Source organism: Pleurodeles waltl, chromosome 10, assembly GCF_031143425.1.
Source record: "Pleurodeles waltl isolate 20211129_DDA chromosome 10, aPleWal1.hap1.20221129, whole genome shotgun sequence".
In the NCBI taxonomy this organism is placed as follows: domain Eukaryota; kingdom Metazoa; phylum Chordata; class Amphibia; order Caudata; family Salamandridae; genus Pleurodeles; species Pleurodeles waltl.
Window position 1 is genome coordinate 138896758 of NC_090449.1, and position 18417 is coordinate 138915174.

Here is an 18417-nt window from a genome sequence, read left to right on the forward strand (position 1 = left end):
TCCTGGAAATATTGCTAATATTGTTGGACTTTGGTTTTTGGTTGTGAAGCCTTTGCAGAATGGAAGTCAATTTCTGGCACCTATTTATGTATAAAAAGTGGCAGCTTAAAGCATTCTGCACGGAAAGGGGACTGGCTGTGAACAAGAAATCCAGAAGGGAAGATCTTGAGTCAGCCCTGTTTCAGTATGAGTTGAAACGTTGTCAGGCAACAGCACCAAATGAGTCTGAGGAGGAGAACTACTCTGAGGCGGAGGACTACTCTGAGGAGGGCAGTGGCCCTGAGGAGGAAACAGGAAGAGATGATTTGGCTCCTAGCTCGAATCCGGAGTCTGGAAGAGCTAGAAGCAGAGCTTGAGAGGGCTGAGGAGAAGAGAGCCTTAGCCCTGAAAAAAGAAAGGATAGCAGCTCAAGAGCTGAGCTGTGAAAAGCTGAGCTGGACGCTATGAGGGCTGAGTACAGGTCAGATGGTGGCAGCAAAAATCTTGTATCCAGTACTGCTGAAGAAGTGCACATGCCCAGAGATGTGGTGCCCTACTTGAAGGAGGGAGTTAACACACACAAGGAGGTTCATGGGGTATGCGGTAACTCCAGTGATGCACAGGGTTGCTGAGGTGGATTGGGGAACTGGCATGGAGGGTCATATTCCTACTGGTAGGAGGGACACTCTACTGACTCTAGGTCAGAGTGACAGGGAGAGGGGTTCCCCCCAGGTAGAAGTCCTGGTTATGGAGTGTGGAGACATCCCAGAAGAGTGTGGGTTGAGTGTCAGGGACAGTCAGGTACTGTCTCACCAGTCTCAGGAGGGTGATGTGGGGTGCTTTTTCAAAGCAGAGTCACTGGATGGTTGGGTGAAGGGTACTTTGGTTAATTCATGTGAGTGGCTGAGTGATGTAATTGCTGGAGAGCATATGTCTAGTCCTTATTTTCCAGAGCTACGCCAACACCAGGTGGAGTGTGAGTTCTCTGACCCCAGGGAGCTTACAATGGAGGCAGACTTCTGGGTGAGTACCAGAGAGTCTGAGGAGGCATTTGGGGGTGCTCCTGGGAGGAGTGGTCTAGGTAGTTCCCAACCAGGTGAGATAGGGAAGGATGGTAGTGTCCCAGGTAGGTCCCAGTGTAGTGGGATGGGTGAGGGACCCCATGTCCAGTCTCAGAGGAGAGGGAATGGGGATGGGCTGAGGCCCAAGGTGCCCAAGATCTGGTCCCAGATCCTGGAGGGTTCCATGAGGGAACACCAGGAGGGGATCCTAGCCTGTACCATAGGGCCATCTGTTGAGGGAGACCCCACAGTGTCAGGAGAACTTGGAGGGGCGGCTGTAGCCAGCGTCCCACCAGTTCTGGTGTCTGGCAGTACCATTCCTAGTGAGGGGGTGCAGAAGTCCAGACAGAGGGTTGAGAGGGGGTTGCTGACCCCAGTGGAGAACCTGGACGGTCAGGGGTCAGCACTGAGAGCAGAGCCCCCCAGAAAGGACCTTGGTGAGACCATTTCTGGGTTGGGGGGAATCCAGACTCTGTCAGATGGGCAGAGGTCAGGAGACCTGCACCAGCCAGAATCTTGTGTGGCCCTTGGGGATGGTGTGTCCCTTGAGGGGGGTAAGTGTGCCCCCCTGGAAGTCCTGGTGTGCCAGGCAATGGTTCAACCTCAAGGTGGCGACTCTGGGTTGAATGATCAGGTTCAGGGGTAACCTCTGCCCTGATGGGGGGGTAAGTGTGCTCCCAAGGAAGTCCTGGTGCGCCAGGCAGTGGTTCAACCGCAGGGTGGTGACTCTGGGTTGGATGACCAGGTTCAAAGGGTAAACTCTGACCTGGTGGGGTGTAGGTATGCCCCCCAGGAAGTCCTGGGTTACCAGGCAGTGGTCCAGCCTGTGGGTACAGACCCTGGACTGGAGGATCAGGTGCAGGGGGTAAACCCTGACCTGAAGGGGTGGGTGGTTTGCCCAATCAACCCCCTTGGTGTGATTTCAAGGGGTACTCTCCCTGAGGGGGAGAGGGTGCAGAACCCTGAGAGTAGGGGCAGGGGAGAGAGAGACTCACCCCTGACCCCAGTGCAATCTAAGGGTACAGACCCTGGATTGGAAGGCCAGGTTCAGGGTTCCCCCCTGACCTGGAGGAAGGGGCTACTGCTAACAGTGCCCCTACCATGTTGCCTTCTGGGGGGGGGCACTCCTTGTTGGGGGGTGCAGGACCCCAGAAGGGAGGGGAGAGGGAAGCCTCACCCCTGGCCCCGGTCCAACCTGAAGGTACAGACCCGAGGTTGGAGGACCTGTTGCAGGTTTACATCCCTGTACTGGTGGAAGAATTGTGCAGGACTGCTTCTACAAGCACCCTGCCAATTTTGGGCTCTGAGGGTGCCGCTCCTGCAGGGATGTTACAGAGCCCCAGAGGGGAGGACCAGGGTCAGGTTGTCATCCCTGTCCTGGTGGAAGAGAGAGTGGTCAAAGGGTGCCAGGCACCTGGGGCTACCGCCCTCCACTCTCTACAGTCACAGTGGTTGGAGAGGCCTGAGGTCGGGCTCTCATCCCTGACAGTTGTCCAGGGCCACTGTGGCTTGCTGTCTTGGTGGACAGAGTTGCCCCTGGGGAGGGGACGAGAGTCACACCCCGGGGGTGGAGTGGGTAACACCACTGTGTTGGCCCTGGTGGTGCTATCTGCCCATTGGGATACATCTGTGAGTGAAGTAAAGTTAGGTGCTGCACAGATGGTATCTGCAGATGTGGAGAAGGGTTCCCCATGGGTTAGCTTAGTGGGCCCTGAGAGTATGGACAGAGGGATCCAACTGGAGTTAGGAAGGCGTAGAACTGGAACATGCCCCTGTTGTTGTGGGCCTGGGTCCTTGTTCTATCGCCCCAGTCAGGGAAGTACATCAAGGTATTGGTTGTTCTCCCCTGGCTTTAGGCTGGTAGGGGGTCGTGTTGGACTTTTTGGTTTATGCAGGGTCATCCCCAGTCTTTTTGCCTCCTGCCTCCTATTTTTTCTGACCTGTTGCCGTTGGCTTTTGAACTCTGAGCCCTTTACCACTGCTAACCAGTGCTAAAGTGCGTATGCTCTCTGTGTAAAATTGTATGTAAATGGCTTATCCATGATTGGCATATTTGATTTATTAGTAAATCCCTAGTACAGTGCACTAGAGGTGCCCAGGGTCTGTAAATCAAATGCTACTAGTGGGCCTGCAGCACTGGTTGTGCCACCCACATAAGTAGCTCTGTAATCATGTCTCAGACCTCCCACTGCAGTGTCTGTGTGTGCAGTTTTAACTGTAAATTCGACATGGCAAGTGTACCCACTTGCCAGGCCTAAACTTCTCTTTTCTTACATGTCAGACACCCCTAAGGTAGGCCCTAGGTAGCCCCAAGGGCAGGGTGCAGTGTATGGTTAAGGTAGGACATATAGTGGTGTGGTTTATATGTCCTGACAGTGAAATATTGTTAAATTTGTTTTTCACTGTTGCAAGGCCTGTCCCTCTTATAGGTTAAGATGGGGGCTACCTTTAAATCTGATTAAAGTGTAGATTCCCTCTGGGAGTGGATGGACATGTGGAGTTTGGGGTCTCTGAGCTCACAATTTAAAAATACGTCTTTTAGTAAAGTTGATTTTAAGATTGTGTGTTTGAAAATGCCACTTTTAGAAAGTGAGCATTTTCTTGCTTATACCATTTCTGTGACTCTGCCTGTTTGTGGATTCCCTGTCTGGGTCAGTTTGACAGTTGGGCTGGTTGCCCCTCACACTAGACAGTGACACAAAGGGAGCTGGGGTGTAGCCTGCATATCCTGATGAGCCTTCTTTGCTAGGAGGGTGGGGAGGAGTGGTCACTCACACCTGAAAGGGCTGTGCCTGCCCTCACACAATGCAGTCTCCAACCCCCTGGTGAGTGTCTGGGGCCTGGCCTGGGCAAGGCAGGATTTCACATTCCAAAGAGACTTTACTTTGAAGTAGGCCTACTTCAAATGAGAAATTGGGTATAAAAAGGGCACCCAAAACCACAGACTTTAGAAACACTTCTTGAACCAAGCGGAACCTCTGTCTGGAGAAGAGCTGAATAGCTGAGGAAGAAGAGCTGCCCTGCCTGTGACTGTGCTTTGTGGGGCTATTCTGCAGTTGCTGCTTCTGCCAGAGTAAGAGGGCAAAGACTGGACTTTGTGTGCCTTCCATCTTGAGAAGAAATCTCCAAGGGCTTGATCTAGAGCTTGCCTCCTGTTGTTTGAAGTCTCAGGGTCAGCAAAGACTTCTCTCTGCCAGCACCTGGGGTCTCTGGAGAGACTCCTACTCTGCCCTGTGGTGCCCATCCAGTTCCTGGGACCCTGAAAGGAGAAGCTGGCAGCCTAAAGACAATAAAATCCACGCACAGAGCGCCGTACGGGGAAAAGATTGACACAAATCCGATCTGCGGCTGAAAAAACGACGCGCCGCCGGCTCCGCAGCTGAGAAACGACGCTCACAGGAAACGCGACTGAAAAATCGACGCACGGAGCAGGAGAAACGACGGGCAGCATCGCTGACGGAGGCTGGGAGATCACAACCTGCGTTGTGTGATTTTCGGATCATTGTGCGGCTGGATTTTCGACTCGCGTACCGCCGTGCGGAGTTATTTTTGACGCACACCCGCCCGTGCAGGGTTATTTTTGACACGCACCAGGTACATTTTCACTCTAGCAGCGCTAGTGTGTGTTTAAAACTACTTAAAGACTCTTTTTGCATTTTTATTGATAACTTGACTTGTGTATGGTGAATTTTTGTTGTTTTGGTCTTGTATTGTTTAAATAAATATTTCCTATTTTTCTAAACCCCTGTGTTGTGTCATTTTGTAATGTTTTCATTAAGTTACTGTGTGTGTTGGTACAAATACTTTACACTTAGCACTCTGAAGTTAAGCCTACTGCTCTGCCAAGCTACCAAGGGGGTAAGCAGGAGTTAGCTGACGGTGATTCTCTTTTACCCTGACTAGAGTGAGGGTCCTTGCTTGAACAGGGGGTAACCTGACTGTCAACCAAAGACCCCATTTCTAACAAGGATTTACACTCCCAATAAAAAAATCTTTGTCTGACTCAGTAGACGAGAATTAGTTGCAAGTGAGAATTTGAAAGGTTTGTCTGTTGCAGCTTTTGAAACCTGATTTATTTATTTTGCCTGCTCTTCAAAATTTGTTTTACTCCACTTGGTAGTGAATGTACATTTTCTAATCAGCTTTCATTGATTTTCAGGAAGTTGTTCATTTCTTTGTTCTGTCCTAGCTGGTTTATGAATAATCCAAAATGTTGGAAGCTATTGGGAGCATTGCTTCCTCTTCTGTCTCTTAAAAACAGGCACCTCTCATAGGGGGCTTAAATTTTAGCAGAGCACTGCATTTTAAGAGAATGGAATGACTGCCTATACAGCAAGAATATTCAAATTAAAGACCGCCGTGTAAAATGCAATACATATGCCATCGCTTTCAACATCCTGCTGTGGAGTCATACATTTTATGGTCTTCTCTTCTACATTGAGCTAGGAACACAGCCATGTTTTTAATTTGATAGTTGAGATTATATAATATTCAGTGGGCTCCCAGATTAGGGTTTAATTTCCTGGGGGAATCAATGGCCATTTGGTTGCACACTTTCATAAAATATTTGATGAGTTAGGGCCTGATTTAGAGTTTGGCACATGGGTCTACTCTGTCACAAACGCGACAGATATCGCATCTGCCACATTACGATCCCATTATATCCTAGGGGAATTGTAATACGATGGACGGTATATCTGTCATGTTTGTAACAGAGTAACCCATCTGCCAACCTTTAAATTAGGCCATTAAGTATATTGCTTTGAGTTTGGATCAGTGACTATTGAATTGTCTGAAAATTGTAGTGTTTTTCTCTGTGTATGATGTTAGGTATTCTTCTAATCTGTTTTAATTTGTCAAGCGCTCAGAGTACCTTGATGGTGGAGATTCACATTTAGCAAAACTGTTTATCAATTTAATCTTACATGCATTTAGCTCTCCTTCTACGGCTCATAGGTTTAAGGGACTGCAGTTTGATAGTTCATATTAGTATTAGTAATCGGAGTGTCTGAGATAAGCATGACTTCAAGACGAAAGTTACCTACACAGTATATTAGCCTCAAATCCTGTTCATTACAGTGGTTCCAATTTTTCAGCATGTGGTACTTTCATTGGAAATTACCTTAATCTTCATTGTTGGCGGAGAAAGGCTTGTGATTTCCTTCTTCATTCTATCAGCAATGCCTGGGTACATGGTGGTACCTCCCGAAAGCACAACATTAGCAAACAGGTCCTTACGAAGATCAAGATCACTTTTCCTGATGGACGACACTGTAGTCTCATGGATTCCACTCACTTCCATTCCTGCCAGGAATGAATGGACAGGTCAGCAAAGGACATAGTGCACCACAACAAAAAACAAATAACTGTCAAAGTTAAATAACTTTTCAGCATGAAATAATAAGTGGAATTCTGGCACCACATTTAATAGCATATTATGTACAAATCAATGTCATTTGAATATCATTTAGTCCAACGTTTTCATGAGTGCCAGTTCTTCCCTAAAAAAAAAATACCCATTCTCACTCTCAAGAACATGTTGTTCCTTCACATGTATATTAAATATTGAGTTTTAAAGTTTTCAACAGTGTTATAGCATATTTTCTAACTAGGCTTTATCCATGCAATTTCTGACCTCCATCACACAGAGACCCTTCAGATGTGTTAATAATCATTTTAAAATCGCAAATACCAGCTCAAGATGCGATATCTTCCAAGATGGGATATAGTAGGATTTTATTTTGCATAAACTGTAATTGGAGTGCCTTGGCTCCAGTCCTCATAGACTCAATTAATCCCGGCAACGTGTAAGCAGAAGCAGTTCTAAATTTAGAATATATTGGTACCCAGTGCTTAGTTTGAGCCAGTGGTTGCCGGCGGGGGACACCAGCACTTATTTTTTGAGACCAGCACTTATTTCTCCACATTAGGCATTTATCGAGACCAACAAAAGGGAAAACAAACATAACAAAAAGTCGGAGGAAAAGAAATACAGAAAGTGCATCACCAAGGGAGAAAGCAGACACCTGTCAGAGTGAGATAGAGGCCTGCGGTGAAATCAGGACTGCACATTCTTGCTATTCACTTCCTGCTACTTTATAGCACCAGCCATGAGTGTCCAAGGTGCGGTTTGGGCACCGGCATGTATTACTTTATAAAGAATCACTGGGGGGACCCCCTTATTGGGGGGGGGGGGAGGTGGAAGTTTTTTTTAATCACAAGCAAAAAAAAAAACTTTTATCAGGCGCTGTGAATCGGTGCATGTGAAAGGTGTAGACTGAACCACATCTCAGTGCTAGGCGATGTGAGATTGTGTTATGTAAGCTGCAGAGATTAGTCGTTCTGCTTGGCGGAACTTTACTTAAAACTCACTTCAAGTAGGATGAGCAGAGCCGTGGGGATGTGAAAGGGAAATCCCACCTCTTAGAATGTAAGACTGGTTCCTTGCCGGGTGCCTGGTAGAACGTAGTCCCAAAGGCATTTTTGAGCTTGACACCCTACAACCCAATCCCCCACTGTTCATCATCAGCCATATGTAATGTGGGAATGAGATCGGGGAGGTTTGTAACATCAGTGCCCATCGTGTGATGTCTGCATCGCCAAGGGTTACAATAGCTGCAACTATTCCCACATCCTTTACTCTGAGGAAGTGGGAAGCAGAGAGACAGTGTGGCAGGCAGTGTGCAGCAAACACCAGGAAGAAGGTAGAGAAAGGGTCAGAAAGGAAATTGAGGATAGAGGCATTAGACAGGACTTCAGACAAAGGATCGGATCACTAGACAACAAGTTAGTGCAACTGGTAGGCAAAGGTTGTAAAAGACAGGAAGTTAGGGGATGGCAGGGACATATTAGAAGAGGTAGCCTTTGTAGTGGTCTAGACAAATTGTAAATGGCAAAATTATTTAGATAATGTATAATTAAGACAGAATGGCAAACTGTAAAAGGTAGGTAGAGGCAAGAAGGAAAGGCTGTAGCAGGCTCATCTTTAGAGGTTGGTGCTTACGTAGGCAATCAGGCGCCCAGAAAGACGTTTCCCAGAAAAAGACTGAAGACAGAAACATGTGAGAGAAGTACAGTGAGCAGACTGAGGATCCTATGCAGGACAACAGGCCGGGGCTGAACCATGTATTATGTTCTTGCCTCGCTTGTTGATGGTGAGCAATTGCAATTTGATGAACATATTGTGTGTTGGAGTCTGGTGCTGGAGCTGTGAACCCCCAGTTGGACAGGGAGGTGTATCAGCCATGGGCACTGTGTGTCCACAGCATCTGCCTCCGCTGTTCAGCCATCCTCATTTCCCACCATTCCTCTGATAACGCCCCTCATTCCTTCTGTCATAATGGAGCCTATCTTTTTGCACTGTGACCACCACACTCTCCCTAGCATGTAGACACATCTACTGAAAAAATTGTTCGAGAATCCTGCACAGAGATGCTGATATTCACTATTTAAGAATATTAATAATGATCCTACAATGCAGAGCAAAAGATCCATGATCAATCTTGCAGCCACATCAAATAATACCAAGAACATTGATATTGACTCACCCAGGAAGGATGGCTGGAAAAGCGCCTCAGGGCCCCTGAACCGTTCATTGCCAATAGTGATCACCTGACCATCTGGTAGCTCATAACTTTTCTCTAGTGAGGATGAGGAGCCAGCAGTCATCATTTCCTGATCAAAGTCCAAAGCAACATAACAGAGCTTCTCTTTAATGTCACGTGCAATTTCCCTTTCAGCTGTGGTGACAAACGTGTAGTTCCTCTCTGTCAAAATCTTTATGAGGTAGTTCGTCAGGTCACGACCAGCCAAGTCAAGACGCAGGATGGCATGAGGCAGGGCGTAACCTTCATAGACGGGCACTGTGTGGGTGACACCATCACCAGAATCCATCACAATACCAGTGGTACGACCAGAGGCATACAACGACAGCACAGCCTGGATAGCCACATACATGGCTGGAGTGTTGAAGGTCTCAAACATGATCTGAAAAAGAAAAGTAGTACAATGCAATTGGAGAAAAAGAATGGTGCAAATGTTACTTGACAGATAATGGTTGTGTTAACCATCAGAGAACCCTGTTATTTCATTAACTATTTGAACTAGTACTAACACTGTTTATAGCATTTCCAGAAACATCATACATATAAATGCAAATCTTTTGGCCACTAGAGAGGAAATAAAATGCAGTCCTAATGCAGTCAATCACAGGTGATACACTTATTGTGGATGGGAGGTCCTAATATCACGAGGGCAACATCCTAATTATTATGATAAAGTTATTAGCAAGGTGCCCCAGATTTTCAGAGATGAAGAATATGTCATTGGAATAAACGTGCCACAAAATGTATCATTTGCACTGTTTTTTGTGATTTCACAAAAATATTTTCCAGCTCAGTCTGAAAAATTATATTTTCTAGTTCAGACTGAAAACAATACCGTAAAAACTGTTATAATATCTTAAATGTTAATAAGAGAGATGTAGCAGTAAGGTTATCCTCTTTCCACATGTTGCAGTGCGCTTTGGTTTTTAGTACAAATCTGAACTTTGAATTTTCATGTTTAGAAATAAAGACGGTATCATATGCTTTGTTTTTTATTTGTGTTCCATAATTCTCATTGGGCTTGACATAGACTTTGGTGGACAGAGTACTTTACTACAGACCTGGTGGAGTATCCTCTTCATCAAACCATCATTCCTCCACCTATACTATTAGAGTCTGTTGGGATAAGGACATGGGAACTCCTGCCCTATTTAGTGGGAAAAGTTTGATATATATATTTTTTTTGTTGGTCACTGCCTGAAAAAAGTTGATGGTCTGGAATATAAAACAATGAAAAATGATACACTCAGTCTGTGAGAAAACTCTTAGGGTGTGGGGGTTACTAGTGCTTTATTCTTCATTAATAAATTCCAGCTTTCTGAGTTTGTTTTTGAAACAGAAATAAGTTTGCTTCGTAGCCATTTGAAATACGACCACTGTGCATCAAACTTGCAGTGCTTTTAGAGAAATCACCATAATGGTGGTTCCTCTGAAGGCCCAGATCAGCACTGTGCTGGCAGTGATCTCTAGATATGGCAGGCAGTAGTCCACCAACCTGGCGGGCAGCGGGTGCCACCAAACACTAAATCAGGCGCATTACTTTTGACAGATTTGACAGGGTACTTCTCGAGAATTACAGTTTCCCCTGTATCATGAATTAACTCCATTTTGGAATATTCTGGGGGTTTACGCTGACATTATCAGAGTATTTAAGAAATGGTAGGATGGTAGTACGACTATAATAGAAATCTTGTTGTATTTCACGACCTGTAAAGCTGTCTCTGAGTTTTAGATGGCGTACCTTCATTTTTGTAATTTTTGATCAATGACTGCAATTTTGCTACCTCCCTGAATTGTTTGTTGTTTATAACGATGGTTAAGAAGGAGGTTTCCTGAGGAAATGCAGTTGTAAATATATCTGTTGGCAAAATGGTTCCTAACATAGGCTCTTGTTGGAAAGAAAACATTTAAACTGAATTCATGATGCAAATCTAAAGCTTCTGAAGTTTTGAGTCAGTTATGTTTATATGAGTACCATTTCAAAAGATATGCAAAGGTTGAATAGTTTGGTTTGATTTTGGCTTTGCCATCCTTCCGTGGACTCTGCCTGGAAAGTCTATGCAGTGTTCAAGGGCAGTTTCTTGACACAAGCGTTATCTCTTTTCGCTCATTGATCACCTTGGCTTTGGTTGCACAGAACCCAACGAATGAAACCCCTCCACCTATTGGTGAGTGACAGTAGTATCTCAAGCAGGTTTTCCTTAGTAATGGTGCTGTTTGTTTAATTTGGTGGAAAAGAAAATTCTAAGTAAAATAATGGAAGAATGTTAACACGTTGTTTTACTGGAATTAGGGACGGATTAAAACCTTGAACTCCGAGCATTACTGAAATTATTTTTATTGTTTTCTGCTTTCCCTAAGTGTCAAAAAGAGTACCTAATACAATTAAAGATTGTATCCAGGCCATAAAATTCATAAGTCTGATTTGTTTCTATGCAGCGACTTACATATTCTTGGTGAAATGAAACTAAAACTGAATGATGTATCTGTTTTAGCAAAATAATCTAAACACCAGACAACAAAGCTGTTCCTTTTTTCCCAGTAAGCTTCTTATCGAGGAGCTGGATTTCTTGACTTCTCAAACCACAGATTTGATTTGGTGAACTTAAGTGTGAACCAGTGATTCATTCTATGAAAGTAGATTTTCTAAGGGACATAGACAATGAAATGATAATATTATGAAAACTGAGTAAGAGAAATAAAATGTACGGAAGTAATACATTTTTTTCGATGGTTATGATTTCTCAGGTTGTGGGTGTGGGTTAACACACCTGTGTCATCCTTTCTCTGTTTTGTTTAGGGTTCATTGGTGCTTCTGTCAGCAGGACCGGGTGTTCCTCCGGGGCAACGCGGAGCTCATTGTAGAAGGTGTGGTGCCAGATCTTCTCCATATCATCCCAGTTATTCACAATTCCATGTTCAATAGGATATCTCAAAGAAAGGATGCCCCTTTTGCTCTGGGCTTCATCCCCAACGTAGCTGTCTTTCTGGCCCATACCAACCATCACGCCCTAAAAAGAGGAGAAGAGGCACTGGCATGAAAGCAACCATTTTATATGTATTCACAATTAATTTAAATATCTAAAGTTTTATACAAAACAAAAAATAAGTATTTTGAAAAACACAGCAGAAACCATTGAAGGACATCCAAATACATAGCCACAAGCACTAGGTTGCTCTTCACAGAGGGATCCGAAGTAAGATGGACATTCGGAACAAAGCTCAAGTAGTCCACTGTAATTATCTCAAGCTAGAACACAACTCCTGTTAATAGTCCAACATTGGGATTCTTCTGTCCCATTTCTCTCTCTCTCTCTCTCTCTCTCTCTCTCTCTCTCTCTCTCTCTCTCTCTCTCTCTCTTTCTCTCTCTCTCTCTCTCTCCACTGGTAGCTCTCTTTTTTTCTACCTCTCTCTTGATCTCTTTCTCTGTACCACGCCCTCCAGCTCTCTCTTTCCCAGTACATCTTACATATTTAGGATAAATGTCTCAATATACTCCAGTCCCACAGACATGTGACTAAGGACTTTGGGACAGCCAGTTGCCTGAAGACAGATGACAAATTTAAACATTGGATGGCAAATGACTATCTTCTGTTTTCTCCCTGACCCTACTGCACAGTTCCTTCACAGTCACTGTCAATGTTTTAAAGGTGTATAACAAAAACGTATGCCTCCTTCGTGGAATCGAAGATATCCAATTAATAACATGAAATAATGCTTTCCATACCGACTCAGTTGGGAGGGACTGCTTGCCAGCGAGCTATATGCCGAATTACACCTTGAAGGAGTTTCATTTTGAACCGGCCCATTTGGCTACCGCACCGCATTCTTAAACCATTGCAGCATTAACAGCTTTTTAATAGCTGAACCCATATGAGCAAAGTTGTAGCTCTTTCTAAACATACATTTTCACTTTACTGCAAGTTGTAGTAAATTGAAGTGATTTCCCTCATTACCGAATCACTTGAATGGTTTTTTGTAGGGATTGGTATGGATATGTCTTAAAGTGGCCTCCTTGACTGTCTGAAAAAAGTGAAATTGATAGAGCTCTGTCTTTAACTGTAGTAAGGACTTCTTACATTTGGACATCCATTGAAACAGCAAGCTGAATTTCGAAGCCAAAGTGTTTCAGAATCTGCTGTTCAGTGCTCAAATGAGTTATGGGGGATGTCCTCATACGACCAATGTCCTCACTTTTTGATGTGCTCCAAAAAGGTAATTTTTACCTCTCCTGTTTAACAACTATTGCCTTTTGTTTGTGATTACTATGTTTTCATTTTTTGTTGGAATACGTTTTTGTCTGACTAACTTTTATTTAAAAAAAATTAAATTTATTTTGGAATTGTTTTTGTGCTATGGATTTTTATTATTCAGTTTAAACTGGCTCTCTAACAGTAGACACTAAAAATAGTGGATGTCAAGGACTATCCAGAGTGACACATTTATTACAGAGGCAGGAATAATATCAACCTAACTCCTATTCCATGTAACATACATAACTAGATAGAGTGACATTTATACCCAAGACAACACAAACCTTAAAAGTTCCGACAAACGTCTAGTGCCCATAGAGTACTCAGTATTCCACAATTAGAGAGAGTTGGCACGAAAGACAGAGGCCAAAGTCAAATTGTAAGCCTTTCAAGACTATGCCCAAGAGTGACAGATAGCAGAAACTTAACGACAAGTCATAATTGGACCTTCCACAAGCTGTTCCATTGCCTCCATACATACTTGTGGGATGGACACCACCATCTCCGAGGTACTCAATCCATGTCGATAACCAGCAGCCTCCCATCAGGTATGCATGGTGGAATGGCCTCCCTTCCCCTGTGAAGCACCAGGGTTTATTAGTTTGTGAATTTTTATGACATTAATATATGTTCTATATTTTGGGCCTGATTGAAATATTGGCTGGCGAGTTACTCTGCCACAACGGTGACGGGCATCCTTTCCGTCAAAATTTTAATCCCATAGGATATAATGGGATTTTGATTTCGTTGGTTGGGATCTCCACCACCGTTGTGATGGAGTAACTCATTCGTCAATATCTAAATCTGGCCCTTAGTCTTTGCTATGCATCTTAACTTCATAAAGTGCCTGACCAATACCTGCCCATCTGAAATAATGAATCTAGTCATTCTGTACAAATCTAGCAGCACAAGATAAAATGAAAAAAGCAGAAGAATAACCTAAGCACAGAACACTTTGATCAGGAACAAATTCTATAATAGTCTAATATGAAACCCAACCTATTTATGTAAGCATTTGGGGACAAACTGCTATACAGGCTTACCACTCCATCCGCCTCCAGCAAGGAATAGGTTCTGTTGACCACCACGATTCTGACTACAGGTTCATCATAGTACCCATTGTAACTCACCACGCAACTTCACATTGAAAGGCCAAATCAGGCAACTATATGGAATAGAACCATAATTGGAACCAGTCAAGACTGGTGGGCTATGGACCCTTTCTGTGACGGCCATAACATTCATGCCTCTATGAAAGCACCATAGGACTGTTTTAGGACTGTTTATTGTAAATTATAACAAATGAAGCTAAAAATTGATACATAAATAATGAGAAGGCATGAGAGTGAGTGTGTTTGCATGCTTTTTATGAAAATGTTTGATTGGTACCACAAATGCACTTTATTAGTATTTACCTGTTAAAGAACCTAAATCATACTTCTGTGGGTTTTAAATAGTTTATATTTGTAGCTCTTAACTAGAATATCAAGAAAGGAAAGTCAAAGAAAGCAGCCATCGAGTATAAATTAGGGGACACTTACCTGGTGTCTTGGGCGTCCCACGATGGCTGGAAAGTCGGCTCGTGGAGCATCATCTCCACCAAAGCCGGCCTTGCACATACCAGATCCATTGTCGATAACCAGTGCAGCAATATCATCCTCCATGGTGAACTATGGGAAGAAGAGGCATGAATATTGTTAGCGGCACAAATACCTGAAATAAAGGGGGAGCTGGAGAGTAGAATGCCATGAACTCATTTTCAACATATATTATACCTTATGTCCCCAAATATACTACTTGTGAATTGTTTCTGCATCTGTAGGAAGTGCAGGCAGAGTTGCATAAAGTCCGAAACAGAATTCTTCAAATATGTTCGATAATAAGAGAAAATATAATCCCTAGTGGTACGTTTATATTCATGCCAAATCCAGATAAGAACTTTACTACAAAAGCTCAAATATGTTTCCTATTTATCTCTGTTACCAGACCCAACTCACTAGGACATCTTTGTATTGGAGGCGGTGGGGGTCTTTCCCAAAAACAGTTTTGAAAAGCTGGATAAAAATGGAACATTTCCAAATATACCTAAACTAAGGTGAATGCAATCCCCCATTTATTCCCCTTTTGTGTGACTGATTCTCTTTCTATCCTTTGGTTGAGTTTTCCATGTGTCACACCTCTTGTGACCCTGATTCCTCTAGTGTTGCTGTTCATCATCCAAATTCCCCAGTTTACCATCTGTGGCCGATGTTCCTCCCATTTATCCTCTTTGTGTTGTTGGATGTTAATTCCATTACATTCCATTTCCTCCCCTCCTTATGCAACTTATACTTTTTGGGGGTTGCTTCTACCTCGTGCTCACCACACCCTCCCTCACAAGTTTCCCACATGAATAATCCTTATGTGACTGTGCCGTATCCTCCCTTGCACATGTCTGTCACATAAACGCGCGTCTGCCCCAGCGCCAGATCCCCGTCAAATGTTCGGCGTTTTCTCTCACTTCGTTGCCATTTTCAGTGCAACGGTTGAGAGAAACGTTGTGTGCAGTGACCGCTCGTCTTCAAAATTAATATTTTGGTATTTTTTCTTACTGTGAGGGTTTTTCTCTGCCCCTTTCTCCGCCCACAGGCAGAGCAGAGTTGTTTTTTTTCTCCAGCTGAGGAAATTATTAACCCTTTCTCTCCCTCTAGTCTCCTCAGTTTTTTCTGCCCTATTCTTATTATGGATACAGATTCTTTCTCTCTGGATAAAGCAATGGATGAAGAGGAGAATATGGTTACTGGACATTTCAATGACTTTATTCAACTTTCTGTTGAACAGGCTGTTTCTGCCTCTATAAATAAACTGTCCAAAATTTTTGAAAATTCTGTTTTAAGCTTGGTATCCAAGACGATTTTGGCCCAGTCTGCGGGGATAGCAGAAAACACCTACTTTCCAATTCTACTCCTAAAACAGCGTTAGAAGGTGAGGTTCCCTCACGAAAGGCAGAGGACGCGGCTCCTCACAGGCCTTCATTAAGGGAGGGGTTTTCAAACATAAATAAATCATCTTTAAAATGTTCCAAAAAATCCAAGCATATTACTGCGCCTATTGTTATTTCCAATATTTTGGATGCCGATGATGAAATTCCAGATGTGGTTTCAGATGCAGACAAATCCGATAAGGATGATGGGGATACTGTTAGTCCTCTTCCTCCTAAAAAATCACAATTTTCGGCGCAAGAGGCTTCTAAACCTCTATTAATTACCGACTCGGAAGGGGTTCCTATTTTTTACCCAAATGACATACACCATCCGCACTCCATGGAATGGTTCCCCTTGACAAACAATCTAGAGCGAAACTTCGCTGTGAATATCCGCGTCCTTCGCTGCACTCCAAAACACCTGCTGCTATTGATCCTTCTCTACTGACATTTTTTCCCAAGTTCTGCAAAGATCCCAGCAAGGGGGTTGATAAGGCATGGTCCTCATGCCAGGACAAACTCTTGAACGTCGTGGGTCCGTTGCCTCGCATTTTTGATATAGCGGAAACAGCTCGTTTGGACAATTCCTCAAATAATCCTGCTGATTTGTCCTTATGGGTCCAAAGATCTTTGTGTCTCTTGGGTAATGCCAACACTGCTATTACTCATGAACGCAGGAAGGGTCTTCTTCTAAAGCCTGACCCCAAACTTGTCAACTGGCCGCCTCAGATCAAGGCGGAAGGTCTCCTTTTTGGGGATTGCGTCATAAAGGAGTTAAGCAAATATGTGGCTACCTTTGCTTCATTGGAAAAGGTCCAGCAATCCCTTAAGAAGATGTTCACCAACCGGGTTTTTGCCAGGGCCGGCAGAGGCAGGAACCGCTTTGCCAGCCGTGCCTACAACAATCAGGGTTCCCGTGGTGCCTACAATTTCTCCTACCAAGAATACAGACCTCAATTCTACCCACAAAGAGGTCGTGGTTTCCGCAACAAAGGCAACAGAGGTTCCAGATTCTCTTCTCAAACAGGTAAGTCCCTTTTCTAGCCTTCCTATTGTTTCTTCAGAAATGGCAGTCGATTACAGCAGATCCCTGGGTATTAAACACTGTACAGGGTTATTCTATCGAGCTTTACTCTGGACAACATCCTTATCGTGAATCAGAGTGCTTTGTCTCTTCTATCTCATCTCCAGTTAGACCGTTCCTTTCTGTCAAGCCCCGGTTTTCTCATAAACATCAAGAAGTATTTTCTAGTCACGGTACAAAGACTAGAATTCTTGGGGTTTCTAGTCGACTCTGTCTCAGCCACCCTACATCTTCCTTCCACAAAAGTAAAATCCATAAAATCAGAAGTTCTTCAAACCCTATGCAAATCTTCTATATCCATAAAAGCCATAGCAAGGATAGTAGGTCTTCTTCCTTCTTCGATTCAGGCCATCTTTCCAGGTCCGCTCCATCACAGAGCTCTTCAAAAACTCAAAATACATCATCTTCAAAAAGGTCTCTCTTATTCAGACGACGTTATTCTAGATCAAGATTCTCGCACAGAACTGCAATGGTGGATAGACCATTTAGATGCCTGGAACGGCAGGACAATCTTTGCATCAGCACCAGATCTAGTATTAGAATCAGATGCGGACCAATCTCGACTGGGGGCACATGGTCTCTACAGGAGTCAAAGTTGCACATCAATTGCTTAGAGATGCTTGCCGGCTACTTTGCAATAAAGAGCCTAGCCAGACACAGGATTTGTTGCTCAGTTCTTCTCAGAATGGACAACATCTCAGCGTTTCGTCACATAAACCATTTGGGGGACACAAAATCCAAACCTTAAGCGGAATTTGCAAAAGGGTTTGGGGATTTTTGCCTCCAAAACAGGATTTCCGTCCAGGCAGAGTATTTGCCAGGCAACCTGAATACGGTGGCGGATTGGCATTCCAGATATCTCCTGGATTCAAGCGATTGGAGACTTCATCCCATGATTTTCAAGGCTATTTCTCACAAATGGGGCCCTTTCCAGATAGATCTTTTTGCATCTCGTTTCAATGCTCAACTCCCCCTTTTCTTCAGTTGCCGTCCAGATCCCTTAGCTCTAGCATTCAACACTTTTTCTCAGGATTGGTCAACCTCCCTCAATTACGCTTTCCCTCAGTTTATTATGACAACAGATTTCTAGCCCAGCCGTGGTGGTTCTCGTAGCCCCCTTTTGGCCATCCCAAGTGTGGTTCCCTTCTCTACTGGAGTTAGCAACAGATTTCCCTTGTCTGCTTCTGTCCTTGCCAGACCTCCTCTCCAATCCCCTCGGTCTTACCCACAACTTGATTATCTCACCCTCTCTGCATGGAAATTGTCAGGGGTTCCCAACCAATCCCTTCTATTTTGGCAGAGGCTTCAGTCTTCATCGAACATTCATGGGCCTCCGGTACTAAGAAAGCTTACAAATCAGCCTGGTCATTTTGGCATAGCTGGTGTATGGGAAAACGTATCAATCCCCTTTCAGCGGATGTAACTTTTATCGTTAATTTCCTTGCGGCGGAAGCAAGCAAAGGTAAGTCCTAT

General features: G+C 44.0%; 1 protein-coding gene across 1 annotated transcript in view; it reads right to left on the bottom strand.

Moving 5' to 3' along the window:
- LOC138261235 (actin, cytoplasmic 1-like) overlaps positions 1–18417 on the bottom strand; it is a 34388-nt gene that overhangs the window by 4525 nt on the left and 11446 nt on the right. The window contains exons 2-5 of the mRNA XM_069209999.1: positions 14440–14568; positions 11416–11655; positions 8588–9026; positions 6163–6344 (exon numbers count right to left, since the gene is read on the bottom strand). Coding sequence (XP_069066100.1) covers positions 6163–6344; positions 8588–9026; positions 11416–11655; positions 14440–14562 — 984 coding nt within the window. The 5' untranslated portion in view covers positions 14563–14568. The remainder of the gene's footprint in view (positions 1–6162; positions 6345–8587; positions 9027–11415; positions 11656–14439; positions 14569–18417) is intronic.